The sequence below is a fragment of the Sorex fumeus genome, unplaced genomic scaffold (assembly GCF_029834395.1).
Source record: "Sorex fumeus unplaced genomic scaffold, SorFum_2.1 ptg000010l, whole genome shotgun sequence".
NCBI classification, from domain to species: Eukaryota; Metazoa; Chordata; class Mammalia; order Eulipotyphla; family Soricidae; genus Sorex; species Sorex fumeus.
Window position 1 is genome coordinate 21,427,933 of NW_026606067.1, and position 19,412 is coordinate 21,447,344.

At 41.9% G+C, this 19,412-nt stretch overlaps 1 protein-coding gene across 2 annotated transcripts in view; it reads left to right on the forward strand.

Annotated features, from left to right (window-relative positions):
* The window catches only part of GPATCH2 (G-patch domain containing 2), a 159,069-nt gene extending 140,922 nt beyond the window's left edge, over positions 1 to 18,147 (forward strand). For both annotated transcript variants that reach the window (XM_056110827.1, XM_056110828.1), the window contains exons 9-10: positions 5,526 to 5,614; positions 17,430 to 18,147. In XM_056110827.1, the coding sequence (XP_055966802.1) occupies positions 5,526 to 5,614; positions 17,430 to 17,650 (310 nt within the window). In that variant the 3' untranslated portion in view covers positions 17,651 to 18,147. The remainder of the gene's footprint in view (positions 1 to 5,525; positions 5,615 to 17,429) is intronic.
* Positions 18,148 to 19,412: the final 1,265 nt, after the last annotated feature.

A 19,412-nucleotide genomic window follows, 5' to 3' on the forward strand; every position in this document is an offset into this window, starting at 1 on the left:
CCCTGCCACAGAGGTAGGGTCCAGCGGGGGATGGAAGGTGGGAGGGATACTGGGACCCGTGGTGGTGGAAAATGGGCACTGGTGGAAGGATGGGTGTTTGTTCATTGTACAATTGAAACCCAAGCACAAAAATTTATAAATCTACAGCTGTACCTCATGGTGTTTCACTAACAAAAATTTTTTTAAAAATGTAAATGATGGGGAATGGCACTGGTGGAGGGATGGGTAGTGGATTATTGTATAACTGAAACCCAAGCACAAAAATATGTAAGTATACAACTTTACCTCATGGTGTTTCACTAATGAAAATTAAAAAACAAAAAAAAAAGATGAATGTGGGGGAGGGGTGATTTAATTGAGTGCCTAGGAATATCACAAAGAGTTTTGAGAAAATGATCAAAGTATGTGGCTTATACACCTTTGTAAGCAAAGAATTGTCAGCCAAACAGTTTTTGAAGCCATAGCACAGCGGGTAGCGTGTTTGCCTTGCTCTTGGCCAACCCGGGTTCAATTCCTCCAGCCCTCTCGAAGAGCCCGGCAAGCCACCAAGAGTATCTCGCCTGCACAGCAAAGCCTGGCAAGCTCCCCGTGATGTATTCAATATACTAAAAACAGTAACATGTCTCACAATGGAGACGTTATGTTAGTCCACAATGGTGCCCGCTCAAGCAAATCGATGAATAACGGGAGGACAGTGCTACAGTGCTACCCTAACTGGGATAAAAACTTCATCTAATTTTCCCTGGGACCAAACATCTTGCAAGCCTGCTAAACTGCCTCCCTTCCTCCTAGCCCCAGCGCCCTGCAGGGGATCTCCACCCCTAAACCAATCAAGCTGTTGCCATGTCTTGTCCTGCAGGGTAGTTCAAAGAGAGTGAGACAGACACAGTGGCATGTCTAGGGACAGGCTTACTTCAACAAACCTAGCAAAAGGTTTCTTGACCTTTAATTAGTCCAGCGGCCTTCGCCCCTTCCTTCCCAATACATATACAATTTTTTGTGAGTTCATACAAAGAACTAAAGGATAAAGTCTCTGGGCTCTGCAGACACAGGGTGGAAAAGCAGTGACATTGGAGACCTAGGGATGTTCTCTTTTCTTGGCAAGAAGTGCCCTGCCAGGCTGGCCGTGCAACCCTCCTGAGCATGTTTGAGCCTGAACTCTCTCATGCCAGACATTTCCATTCTGGAACTGGACCCTCCTCTCCGGGGTGTTCCCTGCCCAGCTGCACATTTGTAGCTCTCGGGACCTTGCCCAAACCACGCTTGACTCAGGACACTGCCCAGTTCTTACTTAGGGACTACACTTGCAGGGGATTCTCCGCATCACCCTTCACTGGTGAGGTTTATTTTCTGCTTTTAGGATTCCAGGAGGTTGAGAGTCAAGCAGCTTTGATTCAGAATAACAAAAGGGCCACCTGGGTCCCTTCGGGAGAGGCCTGTCCTGAGTATGGACAGTCCCCAGGGAATGAGCTACATTCTTATGTGTCCTGTCTTCAGGCATCTGCTGAGGCCCCCTGAGATGGGGACTTGAGGTGAGCAGAGGGTCATCTAGACTCAGAAGAGGAGATTCATGCACAGGCTAAATTTTGCAAGCCCCCCGCCTTCCCTCTGCCCCCTGGCCTGCTCCTGCTATGAGCCCGCAGCCTGGTTTCATGTCTCTGCAGTTGATGCTCTTGTCAAGGCTTGTCTTCTCCTAAGTGACACCGAATTTTCTTGCCAAATGCTGCATCCAACGTCGCATCTGTTAATGTCTCTCTAGCAGCCTGTTCCTGGCTGTGGGGCACTTGTCTCATCCAGGAGGGAGCACTCACTAAATTCATTCTGTGAACACATGAAGGGACAGGCCCATCACCTTCAGACATCACTCTGTTTTAACGCCACCTGCTGCTTCCGTCCTGTCAGTTGGGGTCAGAGACCTGATTCTCGGACATGGTGCTTCTTGCTGGGAATTTTGGCTTTGGTCTTTCAGTGTTTGGGTTTTGTTTGTTTTGTTTTTAATTTTTTTCTGGGGTGAGGGGGGTTGTAGAAGTGAGGATTTTTTTCCTTTGTTTTCCCTTTTGATTTTTAACAGTTTTTCTCCAAATAAAATGCCCAGTTTCTCCAGTTTCCCAATAACTGTACCATTGCAAAAGATGAGGGGTCAAACCAAGTCCATGTGATTTTGGTTTCAAAAGGGGGAAGGGGGGAAGGGAAGGAGGGAGGAAGAGAGAAAAGAAAAGAATGAAAGAGAGAGAAAGAAAGAAAGAAAGAAAGAAAGAAAGAAAGAAAGAAAGACTTTCTAAAAGCAGCTTTTCTAGTATTTACTTAAGACACCTGCAAAATCTGTCCATAGGCAACCACATGCCAGATTATGGCCAAGTAACCACACTTTTTAATCCATAACCAAATAGCTGGATTTCACATTCCTTTCCACTTAAAGCTGCTCTTCTTCCACCCACCACCCTGTAAAGATATCACAGGTCTCCACCTATTAGGTCTTGTTGATATTTGCTCTTCTAAACAAACACACATGTACTGTGATGGTTGATTGCTAATTTTCTTATAGGGCCTCACAAAGAAACCTTAACATTAGTTCTTAGGTAAGTTTGGGTCTGTTCATAGGACAATGAATTGTCATTATCACCAGAGCATCAAAAAAAGGGCTTTGCAAAGACAAATGATTCATTTGGACAAAAGCTGCTTTTGAAACATCCATTGATTTTCAATTTAAAAATAACTGCCATATTTTACATTAAGAATGACAACCAAATGACATAGGGAGCCTTCCTCGGTGTTATTAGCAAAGTTTTCATTGCACCCATCTGAAGGAAAAGGGGATTGGGGAGGTGCAGCCTAAATGGGAGTGCTTTTCATCCTCAATCCATGTCTCTGCATGCTTGTAGCAGCAAGCTAGCCTGTTCCTGATAGTTACTGAAATAGAGCAAGCTGGGCTGGTGTTTAGGCTTAACACACTGACTTTATTATCTTTAACTTTGTTCTCCTTGAACTGCTCCCCCCTCTGTTTCGATGGCAAGGTCTGGGAGAAGAATCAAAGTGTTAGATTCCATTTGTTCTGTAAATAAAGATACCCAGAAGGAAATACTTGGCACAGCAGAGAGAAAAAAGCTTTACAAGTGTGAGTTGTTCCCTGAGTCTGGGTGATTTGTTCTGCTGTTGTTCCCACCATCTTTGCACACAGGCCTTTCTAACACATTCTAGACAATATCTGAAAAAGCAAATTTTAAAGGCAGTGCCAACTGGGGAGAGCAACACACAGCCAGTGCAAGAACAATATAAGTAGAAACCTGCAAGTTAATGGACACTCAGAGCAGTCACTACTAATCTGAACCTCAAGCATTCCTGTTAGTTATTTTTTAAATGCATTTCTTAAAAAGAACTCTCCCATCTTGATCTGTTTAGCATCGTGTGCTTTCAGTATTTCTCTAGGGACAAAGTCAGATGGTTTTTGGTTTTGTGTTTTAACAATCCAGAAGAATGATTTTTTTGACTGACTTCCCAACCCTGCCCCACCATTTCCCTCTGATATTATTTTTAAAGAAGTGCATTTTCTGTGAAACTATTATAATTAAAAATTCTATATTGTTTTAAAAAGTAAATGACCCCTCAAAAAGTAAATATGATCATAAGTGATATTTTAAACATGATAAGCTAAGACCACCCCTCAAAAGAAAATATAAGTTTGTGTAAAATTAATTGTTAAAAGATGGAATTGATCTATTAACATCTCAGTAATTGTAAGTATGTATTCTGTAACATATATGTATAAAATACAGCAGACACCTATTCCAAAGGAAAGATAAAACCAGGTAAAAGGAACCTGTTTTCTAATAACCTATATTGACAGATTTCCATGGTATTTGTGTTAACAGCTAAATTAGCTGGATCATTAATTGTACTTTGCATTGTGACTTACAGATAGATCTACAGTTAAAGAAATTCAACTTCCAAACTAATTTTTATTATATTTAAATAAATTCTTGTGTCTTTGTATAAACAAACATATACCATGTTACACCAAGACCATAAATGACAACACTACTGTAAACACATTACCTTAACATTGACATTTTTAACTAAAAAGTAAATAATGATGAGTATTGAGGCTGGCACTATAAGAGGCTGAGTGTTCTGTATGCCAATTTAAATGTTTCTTTCCTACATAAGCATAGTTGTAGCTTTGTGGATAATATTATCTATGAAGTACAGATTCTCAAACTTGAAACCAGGTTTAAAAGAAACATTAATTAGAAACGTATTTTGGGGAAATGCTCCTAAAAAAGTATTTTTATGTTGGTGGGTGGGGTGTTGTAATTATGTGTTGTGCATGAGAAACCATTATTAACAATATTGTAAACCACAAGTTCTCAATCAATTAAAAATAATGAAATTATTTAAATATCCCCAAACGTGAAAAGATTATGAATGTATACCTTGTTCTTTACCTGAATAAATTTTTTTCCCTTTAAGATTTTTCTAACGGCCCCATTGTTTTCAAATTGGATCTCATAAAATTTCTGGATTCCACTAGTCCTCTTTCTCTCGATTGCTAAAAAAAGAACATGTGCTATCATAAACACGCTTCATTTATTTCTGCTTCCTGATCCCAGACACCATCCCAACCCTGTGTCAGGGATTATGATCCAGGAAATGAACAGTGTTCCTTTATAGCTTGAAAAGTTTGAAGACTCCCATGTCCTTTCCAGCATTAACGCAAGTGTTCCTAATGTCCAGTTGTGCTTTTTCTAATTTTTTAAAAAAATTTTAACTTCGAAGTGCATGATTTGATGGAATAATGCAAATGTAGCCAGTTCCATGAAGAGTAAAAGGTTAAAAGTAAAAGAGGAAAAGGTTCTGTTTCTCATTTTTCACACATGTTGTCTTTGTGCTTATCCAACATTATGTTAGCCAATTTAGGGGCAGTATACCAAGCATTCAAATTATGTTTCCACACCTAGCTAATAAATAAGGAACTAAACATTCCTAACTGTATGAATTATAAAATAATGTATATTTTTATGTTAATTGTAAAAATTAATTTCCTTATTCAAAATTCTATTTAATTATTTTAAATGTTTTTAAGAGAATTCCTGCTGCATAATATCCTGAAAGAAATTGATCACACTTTTCCTGTAATAAATGTTGTTCTGACAGTAAGGCATTAGTAACCAATTGATAACCTAGCAACAATATTGTGATCTCTTTAGATAATTAATCTTAGCTATTTTCCTGTCAGAAGCAACAGAGCTTGATTTTATGTTGAGCCAGAAAGATTGCCAGTTTTGAAAATTAAAAAGCATTCCTTTTATATTATTCATTCCAGTAACAATTTACGATGGCGCATTTAGCTGCTGAACGCTTGTCACCAGACGTAATTATGTTTCGATATAAACAAGATTGGTGGTTTGACTCCACTGCTCCATCTTGGTCGAGAATGTTTTGATTTAGGCTCAGATTATACAAGCTGTGTATTTGTTGTCATTTTTTTCTGATAATAGTTTCCCCCCCCCCTTAATAATTACTTGTAGGCAAACAAGCATGCATTTAGGATCCTTATGCACTGGAGATATCAAACGGAGAAGGAAAGCTGCACCCCTGCCTGGACCCACAGCAGCAGGTAAAACATGGGAGGGTCGGGGCCAGACTGGAAATCCCCACAGTCCATCAGCAAACAGTTACCAATAATTTCATCACTGGTGCCCCAATGGAGAGACTTGGTTACTAGGGACTTTTATCTGTGTTTGGCATCATAGGTGTATTATAGGGTGTCTCTGAGTTGATTTTTCAGGTACCAAAGCTATAAAATGTTTGCCCCACACCAGACTTTGTCTTGCAGTATCAAAGGATGTGAAAAATACCCACTGCTAGAAATATACAGACATGTTGGGAAAGCAAAGCATACAGAGAGGAAAAGACTAATCACCCTAGGACAGAATAATAGTGAGAAATAAATTGGGACATGCAGGAACAGCCTCCACGCCTAAGTGCAGAGGCTGGAACAGAAACCTGGAGCTGACTGGCAGAGTCTAGTGCCCAGCACAGCACTGAGGTGTTTAGACATCTCTTCTTAGACTACATATTGGAATGAAGCCCTGTCTCCTCCTCCTGTGCCCCTTCTGCCACCCTATTTCTCAAAGGCACCTTGGGACAGGAAGTCCTCCTGGTCAGGGTGTGACCCTAAGCTGGACCGGGAAAGGTCTGCATTGGGTCAGGGAGCACTGAAGAATTTTATGCTCAAGCAAAATCAAGGAAGGCAGGGAAATCGGGATACCAGTGTCTATGGCAGCAGTCCTGTGGGTGGATCTGCAATGGAGCAGCGGGACTGAGGGAATGTTCACAGGAAAGGCGTTTATTTGATTGCATCCCAGAATTACAGCCTTAGCCTGTCACCCGGATCCTTAACCATGCCAGTGTGGACTTTGAACTTCAGTTAGGGAGCTATTTCCAGGTAACATTTTTTTTCCATGAATATGAGAGGAGCAGTAAGGAGATAAAAATTATTATGAGGAGCACACAGAGAGATAAGACAATTTCAAAGGAAATTTGTTTCAATGTGCAGTGTAAATTCTGTATTTAGGGGATAGTTCAGTACTAGAAAATGAATGACTTAAAAACTGGAGTATTCTTAGGATCAGAGCAATAGGACTGGGGGGAGGGCATGTTGACCCCTGGCATTGATTTGATGCCCCGCATTGTATATGGTCCCCTGAGCACTACCAGGAGTAATTCATGAGTGCAAAGTCAGGAATAACCCCTATCCCGCCCTCCCCCCCAAAAAATAAATTAAAACACTGGAGCTCTCAGAATCCTCATGATATACTTGAGCCTTCCGTAACAGGAACCATGTGAGTGCTTCTCAGCCTTTCTATCCTGTGTACTCTCTCTAGTCTACAGACCAGCTGTTGAAAAGCATGGGGCCACATTATTAAAGTTTATATCAAATCTTCATCTTCTAGCTATATGGAGTTTTAGAAATGTGGGTGTAGGAAATACCTGTGTGTAGAGGGCATTTCAAATATGTAGACTAATATTTATCACTTCTTGGATCTCATGCTATATCCCCCAAACTTCATTATTTCACGTTGCCACCAATTTATACCTTGGCGTTGTCATCCTCACATCATAAAATGGACATTCCTGGTCAAAGAAACAGCCCAATGGTTAAGGTGCTGGCCTTTCACCTGGTCAGCCTGGGTTTGATCACCAGCACCATATACGGTTCCCGAGCACCACCAGGAGTAAGCCCTGAGTACTGCTAGATGTGACCTAAAAGCCAAAAGTCAAATAATTATAGTTCGTTGATTTGCTCGAGCGGGCCAATAATAACAAATAAAATGAAATAAGTAAAATGAAGATACTGAAATGTGTTGGGTGAATAACTAAGATGATATAATTTTCCAGTAGAAGGGAAAGTGTTGAAGCCTTGGCCTGCATTGCACACAAACCCAGGTGCTGTCTCTTGCCAACATGCTTCTGGCCTCTTTTGAAGAACGTGTATGTAAAAACTCTGCAGTGACCAGTTAGTGCAGTAAACAAAACCTGCAGTTGCACTTGTTTACTTAGTACACATGTTTACTTGAGTCTACTATATTTGTTGTGTGTTCCATAGAAGGACGATTCCAACATTCTCTGTAGAATACAGAACATTCATTAGAGCATTTCCAGCATAGCTCCTTCTACGGAACATGTAGTCACATTTAGATCAAATGCATGTCATAATTCCTTAGCTTCACATCTTTCAGAAGGCAGGTGTAGGATTCTTTAATATCCCCATTTCAGTTGAATGGTCCCCTGAATTCTCTTATCTTTCAATGATTCAAACATTAGTGGCAGAAATAGTCCAGGAACCATCTCAGGAATGTGACTAAAGCACCTTGGTGCCAGTGGTGAGGAGGAGAGAATGTCAGGGTCAGGCCCTTACACTCGGAACATATGTGAAGTGAGAAGGAAAATGCATAATGGTGGAGGAGAGGCTAATATAATTATTTCTACAAGGTGATTTTGACGTTACAACTCAACAGCATCCCAGGAAATCGTTTATACAGAGTATGAGTATAAGCATTAAACTTTAGCCTCACACATTCATAAAACATACACCAGCATATTCCAGGTATCATATTTCAAACTTGTTGTCATTCTCCAAAGATCCAGGATTTTGATTGTGTAGCTAGATTTTTTTTAATTCCCTAAATAAAATTCACAGGAATGCAGTGTAATTTTTGCTCTTGCACAGAAAGGAGTACCTTAGGAGAATTATGCTACTCATTTTCAACTTATATTTAAAATCTAGGTATAATTTTTCTTCTCAAAGGGGAAGAGGTGATTTATTGAAAAATCCTCAGTTTTAAAAATATTATCTTCTAATACTAATGAATCATCTCTAAGGTGAAGATTACTACCCCAATTGAAGGAAAAATGTTTTGAAGGAAGAAATGCTTTTGTATAAATACACTTCAGTAATGTTCATAATCCAAGATCATCTTTTTCTGATAATTAGAATCTTTTAAATTCTGGATTCTTTCCAGTCACATAATACTCGGTTTTCTTTTTCTGCCTCCCAGAGTTGCATTAGACTATAGAATTACCTTAAAGATAAATTCTCTCCAATGTATAAAGCCTGTACAGATCTCCAGAAAAAATACATTGAATTGAGATCTATTTTTAAAGCTCCTTCTGCTTTCAGTCAGCATTCAGTCTAAGCTGGGAAAATGCAGATTGGAGATAAGTCAAGTTCATTTGGGATCAGGAATGAGAATTAGTAGAACAAAAGCAGTAATAGTGTTTTATGAACCCCTCAGATCTATGTGAAATATCATGTAGTCAAAGTTCGGGTTTAGGAAGGATTTACCCCCCCTCACCCCAAATGATTACAAAACTATAATTAGACACTTTGACTCTATAATACCAAACCAGATTTAGACAATAATTTAAGACAATTTTTAACTGAATTAATATAGATCATTCTATACAGCATATGCAATGAGTAATGTTTTTTTAAAAAACTGAAAGCTCTCCACTATATATATATATATATATATGTATATAAATATCCCTGAAACTGAGCATGCTTACTGCTTGGTGTGCTGAAATTCCCAGTCATCCTGGTTTTAGTCTTTTTTGAAAACTCTGAAGGAGCCAGAAGTGTTATCGGCTGAACATTTATTAATTGTGACAGGAACACAAATTTATTTCAGCGCTTTAGCTTACTTACTGCTCTTTCACCTTTGTATTCTTGTATTGACAAAGTAAAATGAATATTGATAAGGTTAGATATTGATTTTTAAATGTACGGCTTGTTCTCGGCCTCATTCAAAGTCACAGACCAAAAGATAGTGGATGTCCTCGCGCCAGGGAGATTTACTGTTAGAAAATTGAGAGCTGTTGAGGCAAGGAGGTTTGCCAGCAGAATGCATTTTATAGTTTGAAAAATGTCATCTGTAAAGGTGAAGAAAAGCAGCGAACAAAATAGGAGGGCTATTATTAACACATTTTACAAAGGCAGCCAGCAATGCAGTTCTGGTCCATGTTTTTGGTACAAGTTACAGCTTACAGAGGGATGAGCAGGGAAAGTGGCTTAGTGGGTCTGTTGAGATGGAGGGGCTTACGCCTTTTTAATTTGGGGGTCCATCTGCATTGCCCATTTCACTGTTGTTCCCTCTTTCGTATAAGTGGCATGAGTGGGTCTGTTGAGATGTAGGCCGCTTGCTGTTTGGTTTTCTGTTGTAAAGAGTGGGCATGTTCATCAAAAGGAGTGACAGCTTTTGTTCTGTAAGTCTTCAGTTATGCAAAGAGATGATGGCTGAGCTGCTGCAGCAGCTGCTCCCAGGCTGCCCGTGTACGCAGAGACACGGAGGGGCGTGCATGTTTCTCACAAGAGGTGACTGGACAGCTTGCAGTGGTTTCCTGGCTGATTTCTCCACACCCCACTGATATTTCAGTAGGAAAATCAGCTTATTATGACTATTTACTGCAGCTCAGACAGGTGAGAAATCATCGTAATGGGTGAAGATCTTTAACAAGTGGACTTTTAATTAAAAGTCGTTGTGAACACAAGCAGGAAATAGTAATTGTGCCCGCTTTCATCCTGTGGATTTCTTCATTTGTCCAAATTTATTTGGTCAGTACTTTTTTTTCATTTGTTATGTATTTTGGTTTGTAGGCTACTCCCGTCAAGGTTTACTCCAGACTTTGTGCTCAAGGATCACTCCTGGCGGTTCTTAGGGGGCCAAATGGGATGCTGGGAATTGAACCAGGTTGGCTATATGCAACACAAGCACCCTACCTGCTGCACTATCACTCGAGCCCCCTAGTAGTTCTGTTTTTTATTCTTTTATCTCTGGGTCTATATGATCACTCTAATTATTGTTGTTATATTTTGATTTTGTTTTTTGTGGCCAGACCTGGCAGTGCTGAAGGCTTGCTCATGGCTCTGTGCTCAAGGATGACTCCTGGTCGGGCTCCAGGGACCATATGTTAGAATCAAACTGAGTCAATCAAACATAACCCCAATTATGATTAAATTTTTACTTTTTCCAAGATTTTAAAACATACAAACTATTGCAGGTGGAGGGAATTAGCATTTTTTAATGTTTTGTTTTCAGCACCATGGTTTAAAACACTGTGAATGATAGAGTTTCATGTGTATCACATCCCAGCACCACACACTCCACCAGTGTTCACTTCCCTCCACCACTGTCCCCCATCCTAAGTACCTCCTCCCTCCACTCCCCAGCGGTCAGCTTTCTACTGAAGAGCTGCAGTTCTCAGTTTCTGTTGCCTTTGGGGATTCTTTATCCGATGGGGCGAGTTAATGTTGAAATCAAACTGCATCTGAGCATAAAGCAAAAGCCAGGCACCACAGAACCCCTACATCATGGTACCTGACACCGGGCAGGTGGCAGCGCAGACAGTGAGAGGGAGGGTGTGCGTTCTGTCAACAGAAAATCATCATCATCACTGTTGCCAACATGATGAAAATACTCAAACTACAGAATCCCTAGGTGTGTTGGATAAATGTACAGCCACTATCCACAGGCAGAGTTAGGCTGCAGGAAAGGAATAGAAATGTTTGAGGCCAGCAGTGACTCTCAGCAGGCACCAGGCTAGCCCAGGCCCAGTGTTTTTCTGTCTTGGAAACCTTGAGCTGGAAGCCAGTGCCCCCTTGGGGAAGGAGCCCAGCTGGGGTGTGATAAAGCTTCTTACCAAGTCTGCCCCTCTGAAAAGCTCTCACCTCAGAAAAGGGAGGACAAGAAGCAAAACATTACCCACAGGTGAGCCTGAGAGCTAGTACAGTGGTAATGCACTTGCCCTGTATCATGCTGACCCGGGTTCAATACCTCACACCCCAGATGGTTCCACTGAGCACTGACAGGAATGATCCTGAGCACAGAGCTAGAAATAAGTCATGAGTACAGCCAGGTGTGACCCCACAGGGCCTGAGAGATGGTGCTCAAAGGAAGATGGCTGTTTCACATGCAGGAGACTCAGCTTCAGCCCCTGCTACTCTGCGATCCCCTGAGCACCGCGGGGAGTGACCCCAACACAGATTAACAACAGCAGTGAAAAATGTCTCACCCACGAGGCATAGGAAAAGAGTATTCAAAAATGACAAGAAGGAACTGCAGGAAAAAAGAAATAACATACCAAGTAGAAATTGGAGCTGATTATTTGGAGAGGAAAATCTTGAAAATTACAAATTTCTCATGCTGTAATCAGCAGATCAGATATAGTCAGGGAGGGGAAAAAAGAGTTTTTCTTTGTGGTTACGGTAACTTAGTTACAATAGTTTTCATGTTCATGGTTTTAATATACATTTACTGCTCCTTACCACCACCTCCCATTAGCCTCCACAAAGGTCCCTGTGCCACCTCTAGACCATCTCTTCAAAACCCTGCCTGGAATGTCAGTTCTATAATCCAAGCCAAGGGTTTGTGTCATTCAGCACTATCTACTCCCTTTGTTTCCATTTCCTTGTATACCACAGATGAGTGAGACCATCCATTATTTGTTCTTTCCCCTCCAGTTCCATCCAAGTTGCAGTCAGCTGAAAGATTTAAGAGTTATTTTTTACATTTATTTTTTATTTAAGTTATTTTTTAAAATTTATTTTATTTATTAAAATAAAGACATTTTAAAAGAAGGACACAGGATTAAGAATATGGAAAACGTGATACTGGCTAGGGGAGTTGCAGAAAAATGCACTTCAACTGAGAATTATTTATTAGAACTTTTAAAAGGAGTGGAGAAAATGATCAAGAAGTGTAAATATTCAAGGAAATAATGATAATTTTTAGGATTAATGAAACAAATATCCTTACAAAAAAACCCAAATGTTTATCTATAAATGCTAAACATAAATTAAGTCGTACCTAGACATGGAGTACAGTCAAAGAGAAAAGATAGGTCCCTCACAGGACTGGAACCACACCAGGGGCAAGTCTGAAAAATAACAAAACCCAGATCAGAGTAATGTTTTCAAAATACTGAAGCAATAAAAATGCTTTTATGTTAGCTCTAGATTAACTAAGAGTTATAGATCCAGATTTATGTTAGCTCTAGATTAAGAGTTATATTATCCAGAAGGACTGAGACAAATGATGTTTAACAAAAAGAAGGTGAATTGCATTTTGTATGTTAAAAATAGGCCCAGTTAGATGTATATTGATCAAAGGTCTATAATAATTCAGGGATTATTAACATGGATAAAAGGACAAACTCCGCCATATGCTGTTAACAATAGTGACAGTGTAATCCTTAGTCATGGTTTAAATCCCAGCAAGCAGAAAGTCAAGGAGCTAGAGGCATGAGCAACCAAATGCATGACGTGGCACTTCGGGAGAGTGGAAAGCCTTCTCAGACTTTCTCAGCCAGCTTTGAGCAGCATTTGGGTCCAGGAACTGGGAATTTGCTAGCAAAATAAAATCTGCCATTCTGGAAAATGTGCCAGAGAATAGCACTGGAGAAGCTACAGGTATAGCTCAGAACTAGATCAGAGGAGGCTGGATCTGACCCTACAGGTCAGCAGCCCTGCCACTGTATCATCTGCAGTCAGCCCAGCAGATGCCTGCTTCTTGCTATCCAGACACAAGCTCATAAAAGCTTGCCTTGAAATTCACAGATTACCTACTTGACTTTTTGTTGGGCTTTGTACCACACCCAGCAGTGCTTAGGGCTCACTCCTCTGACTCAGCGCTCAGGGATCACTCCAGTGGAGCTGGAGAGACCGTATGTGTTACCCCAGATTGAAGCAGGCTCAACTGCACAAAAGGCAAGTGCCTTAACTCCTATACTATTGCTCAGTCCTTCTCCCAATTGACTTAATGGCTCAGAGCATCATCTCCAGCCTATGGTCTGGTCATGAATTCTCATAGTCAAGAGCTTGCCCAGGTTTTCCTAGTGTGAGTTCTCGCAGGATGCTGTCATGGGCATTTCTCTGGGGCCCTAAGGACTAAAGATGATGGATTGAACCCAAGGGCATACTCTGTATTGGTCCCACTGTTGGCAAACCGGAAATGGTCCTAATTGAACTATACAGATAACAGTAATACACTTTAATTAGAGATGTGTTTGCTTATTTATGCAAAGACTTTTTTTTTGGCAAATACTATTCTTTGATCACTGTTTCTCAAGAAGTATATTTTTGTATAACCAAAGCATTTGTGAATATAAATACTCCCTTCTCCAAATACAGATCATATCTTTCAGGCAAAGTGGTTTTTGTTTTGTTTTTATCACTTAAAGGGAAAATAATAAGCTACTACTTTTAGATAGTATGTTAAATGCCTTGTTTTTTTAAGCAATTAACTATCTCAGCTAATTTTATTTAAGAAATTTATGGAGAATAAGCATTGATCACTCCACCCCCAAATTGGCCACTTTTAAAAATAAAATAAAATTAAAAAAGTATCAAAATACAGAAATATCAGGAGCCTGGGTGGTAGTACAGTGGATAGGGTGCTTGCCTTGCATGCAGCTGTTCTGGATTTGATCCCGGGCACTCCATATAGTACCCCAGCGCCACCAGAAGTGATTCCTGAATGTTGAAGTAAGCTCTGAGTACTGCTTGGATGTAGCTCGACCCCCACACCCCAGATCCTCCAAATATAGAAATTTTGTGTTCTTTTAAAAATAAATATCAAGACATACTAAATGAGGTAATCCTGAATAAAAATTATTTATTATAAGACAATAAAAATAAAAATACATTCAAAAAAGAAATTCATGGACAAAAATGACTGTGATACTACAAGTAAAATGGCCAAGGCTCAATTCATGTGGCTTTTTCTTTGTTTAAGAAATGGAATATGTGAGGGCCAGAGAGATAGATAATACTTGCTGGAGCAATAGTTAACAGGAGTTAAAGCACTTATCTTGTACAAAGCTGACCCTGCTTCAATATCTGACACCCTATATAATCCTTTGAGCCTGCCAAGAGTGAGTTCTGAGTACAGAGTCAGAAGTAACCCCTGAGCACTTTTGGGTATTGTCCTCCCCACCAAAATAAATAAATAACAAAAGGAAATGAAACAGAGAGAGCATAGAGGTCGTTCAGTGGAGAGGGTGCTCCCCTTGCATGCTCTCCACTTGGGTTCAATCCCCAGCACCCCATATGGTCCCTGAGCACCAGCAGAAGTGATTCCTGAGCACAGAGCAGGAGTCACCCCTGAACACCAGTGGGCATGACCTGTCACTGTCACTGTCCTCCCGTTGTTCATGGATTTGCTCCAGCAGGCCCAGTAACATCTCCATTTTGAGACTTGTTACTGTGTTTGGCATATTGAATACATCATGGGTAGCTTGCTAGGCTTTACCGCATGGGCGAGTAGCTTGCTGGGGTCTCCGAGAGGGGCGGAGGCATGGCCTAAAAGAAAAAAAATTCAAAAGAAAGAAATAACTAAGACATTGAACAGGATTGTGACAACTACTGCTTGCTCACATATCAAACTGTACTTAATGTTAAAATCTTGAGGTCTGGACAGTGGTCAGAAAGCCATGGCTTGTATTGCTGAAGAGAGGACAGTACTATTGACAGACATATGGTGAGTAGAACAGCATTAATAAAGATAAACCAATGTTACCCCATGGTGGCCCACTAAAGGAATGGGGATGACCTGATGGGCAGGATGTGGGCATGAACCTTGTGTGGTGCGGAATACAGAATGGGAACAAGGCTGAGCACCCTAGCAGTTGCGTGGGAAGCTACACGTGTCACCTCCCCTCTGATTGGCTGTTTAGCCAACATCAATACAACACTTTAGGTGCCAAATTGCTAAACAAGCTGCCAATTAGGCTTGCAGTCAGCTGGATAGATTAGCAGTTAAGAGAGGCCCATACAGGATTTTCATCTCTTGAGCCAATTACGCAAGTGAATTACCATCCACGAGACCCTTTGGAAGACTGAGGAGGTGGGAAGAGATTGTGAGGGGAAAGGACCATCTCAGCTCTGAGAGAAAAGAGATCCGGCATCAGAGGTGGGGCTTGGGGATGGGAGTCATGGTCTGTAGAAGGGGTGTCAGGCTGCATATTGCTAAAATAGCCTGAGCAGGAGCATCTTTGAGGAAACGACTTAACAGATTTAGCACTGCCAGGAGTCAAAGAAAAGGAAAATTCTGGTTGTAGCATGCTGTGCTGAGCCGGAGTTGCTCCACTCCTGAGCCTTAATCTCATAAAAGGATGAGGCCCTCTCCAGGTCTCAGCTCGAGAATAATTTACCATGGATGGTATCTGTTTTGTTTTGTTTGTGTATGTGTGTGTGTGTTTTTTAAGGTAATTGTAGCAAAAATGCATTGTTCAGGTTTGGGGTGTGTGTGTGTGTATGTGTGTGTGTGTTGTTGTTGTTGTTGTTTTTGTTTTTCTGGTCTCCTTCAGGAATTAACATCTGTGTAAAGATATCCAGCATTTGAGAGATTAAATGTTCCCTTTTTTGTCCTCCCTTTTCCTCCCACATACAAGAAAATGCTTTATTTTGTACTTATTGAACTCCCTATGGCAAGGAAGTGAAACCAGCATTAAAAACAGAGGGACCAAGGATTGCTTGTTGCTTCCCTGAGGTGAGCTTGGGAGTTGCTGGACCTACTCAGGGGTCTCCACGTTTGAAGCATCAATGTAGGGAGATGGGAGGAAACCAGGAAGCAGGTCTCAAGCTCACTTCAGAGTGTAGCCATCTCTGCAGATATTTGCAATTTTCTCTCTTTTCTTTTTTTTTTTTCTTTTTTTGAGGGCAGTGCATAGGCCACACTTGGCAATGTGTGGCTTATTCTTGGCTCTGTGCTCAGGGATCACTCCTGGTGGAGCTCAGGGAAATCCCATGTGGTGCCAGGGATCGAACTGATGTTGGCCATGTGCAAGCACTTAAGTGCCTTACTCGCTGTTATATCTCTCCACACCCTGAATTGATTTTCAATTGAAGTTAGGAAAGAGCCAAAGCGGAAGGGTACCCCCATCGTCCTTGGTGTCCTGAAAGAAGGAACCAAGCTTTGGCTCCCAAAGTATTGTATTGATGTTGGATAAACAGCCAATCAGAGGGAGGTGACACGTGTAGCTTCCCACACAACTGCTAGGGTGCTCAGCCTTGTTCCCATTCTGTATTCTGCACCACTGGCCTAGGAAACTGCTTTTTTTTTTTTGGTAGCAGAAGAAACACAGGCATCTCCAACAGAGATGGGGCCTCAGAGCAGGGATGGGATCTCAGCAGACTTGCTCAGGACCTGGATCTGCTACACTCTTCAAGCCCTAACTCCTTTTCCTTGTCCATTCCCCTTTGTCTAACAACAGTCTTCAAAGTCCTACTACTGGGGTCACTTCTTTGGACCCCCCTGCACTGTTTCATGATCAGCCAGTGAACCTAGAAATGAAGGAGTGAAAGTTCTCCCTTCCAGAAATCACTTTCTCCTTTGTGGGGGCTGAGGGCATATCCATTGCTCCGGAGGTTCTGAGTCTGTCTCTGGCCATCTTCAGAGCAGCTCAGCTTCCCTGTCCAGCATCATAATCAGTAGCTGCCCCCAAGGCTAAGTAGGAAAACAGAGCTCCCTGGGGAGTGCCCCTCCCAACTCTGGCTGCATGTGAGCAGATGGACAATGCTTAGCTCTCGTGGACCACCCCCACCACCATCATTTGTCTGTTGGTCTCACCTGTTTCTGCAAGGCAGCGGCGACCATTGTTTTCCAAGAGGAGACAAACCTCAGGAGGTGAGATCCTTTAAGTCATTCCTAAAGCAGAGAGCACTTAGGAGCAGCATCTGCATCCAAGACCATCTCCCCTTCCCTTCCCTCTACTGCACAGCCTACAGGGACCCCAAAAGATGAAAATTTGGCACCCCTCCCCCTCTGCCTGTTGGTCAGAAGAGCTGCATTGGACACGGGTTTTTTCAGGCCCCCAAAGGATCTCCATTAGGGCCCAGTAATGAGTGTCTGTCTGTTCTTTTATCACTGCAGGACTTGTGGGAGAGAATGCCCAGCCCATCCTGGAAAGCAACATTGGGAACCGAATGCTGCAGAACATGGGTTGGACGCCGGGCACAGGCCTGGGGCGTGATGGCAAGGGCATCGCTGAACCCATCCAAGCCTTGCAGAGGCCCAAGGGGGTCGGACTTGGCTTTCCTCTCCCCAAGAGCACAGCTGCCACCACCATTGCCAGTTCAGGAAAATCCACCTAAGAAGCAAAGCAAAGAGGATCCCAGACTCCCAACCTGTTCACTCCCCGTTGCAGAAGAGCAGAATGTCTGCAGGTCTAGAAGTAGAGATCTCACATTTGCCCGCTCCACCTGGTTCCCTGGGTGCAGGAGGGTCACCGCTGTTCGTGGCGCTAATGTGAAAGTCAGCTCCAGCAAGAATTTGCAGCTTCTTGTTGTAAAGAGCAGTGTTTATTCCATTTATTTATTCTGGTCCTCCCAGTCAATCATTTCTAGCACCTAAGCCTCCTCGTTCACACATGAGGGACACCAATCCCATCCCCACCCAGAAAGCAATTGTGAGCACCCCTACAGGTATCCAAATTAGGCTACACCAAGAAAGAAACATGGTTCTTCATATCTGCCCCAACTCTGGGACACTAAGAGACAAGCAAACCCATTTAGTGGGGTCCTCAGCAAACCTTTGATGGGCTGGTCAAGTTCATATGCCTGGCCTTTGGCTGTCCAATGCAGATTCCCTATCAAGGTGGCACCCCCACCCCTCATTAATCATTCGTCCTTGGACATTGGTGTGTGAAACTTGCAGTGACTCATGTTTCCCTCTGAAATTTGGACAAAAATAAACCTCATGGTTGTTATCACCAGAGTGCCCTCAACATTATTTGAATGCAGATTTGATCGATTTTACCTCATTCAGAGCAGGAAATGATTATTGCAAGAAAATTGCATTTTTAAAAATCCACCATGACTGAGCTGTAAACCCTTATAACCTACACTGACTTCTACCTCTCTCTTCCTAAAAGGTAAAGGTAAAGGCCCTCCCGTTGATCGTCGATTTGCTCGAGCGGGCCCAGTAACGTCTCCATTGGAGACTTTGTTGTTACTGTGTCTGGCATATCGAATACTCTCGGTAGCTTGCCGGGCTCTCCGAGAGGGGCGGAGGAATCGAACTCGGGTCAGCCATGTTGGCTGCTTGTAAGGCGAACGCCCTACCGCTGTGCTATCACTCCAGCCCTCTCTCTTCCTAAAGGTTAGTTTTTGTAAGACCGGCTCAACTGTAGTAAACTGATTTGAAATTTTAACCATAAGAGTATGTTATGAGAATATGGCATCAATTTATCTGGAAACTGAAATGTCTCCCCCAAGAATTCAGGTTCCTGGCAATGGCCCAATCCACTTTAGATGAGCAAGAAAATGAATGGTCCCAATTTCCCCTTTTCATCATCTCAGTAGTTACTTTAAAGCCAAGTAAAACAAGTCATTTCTTTTATGCACCAATTGTCATGATTTCAGAATCCTCTGCTTCCTAAGGACAGAGGTTCTAACTAGATCTTAGTTCAGAAATTGTTGGTTTGAGCTAGGTCAGGAGATGACTGCATGTTCCCCTCACATGTGGGCATCCGCAGTTCAAGCCCTAGTACCACAGAATCCCTGGACATTGAGCCAGGTATAACTCTAAAGCCAAAAATGAATCCACTTGTTATCATCTTCCCCATTAAATTAAAGACAAATCATAATGGCCAGTACCAGTTGAATCAAATAACACAAATGAAACTCACCTTCCTAATAAGTTTAAGCTTTTGTTTCTTAGAGCAGCCCTGAGAAAGCCGTGATGATTTCTGGTTACTCCCAGCCCCCACACATGCAAAGCCTGTCACCATCTCCTACCAGCAGATGTACTTTCAGCTGACAAACCCACACTGACCCTGTGTCTCCCCAATTCAGAGTTGACATTTGCATTCTCTCTTGGTTTCATGCTGCCTATAGGCTTGGGGAAGTGTAAACT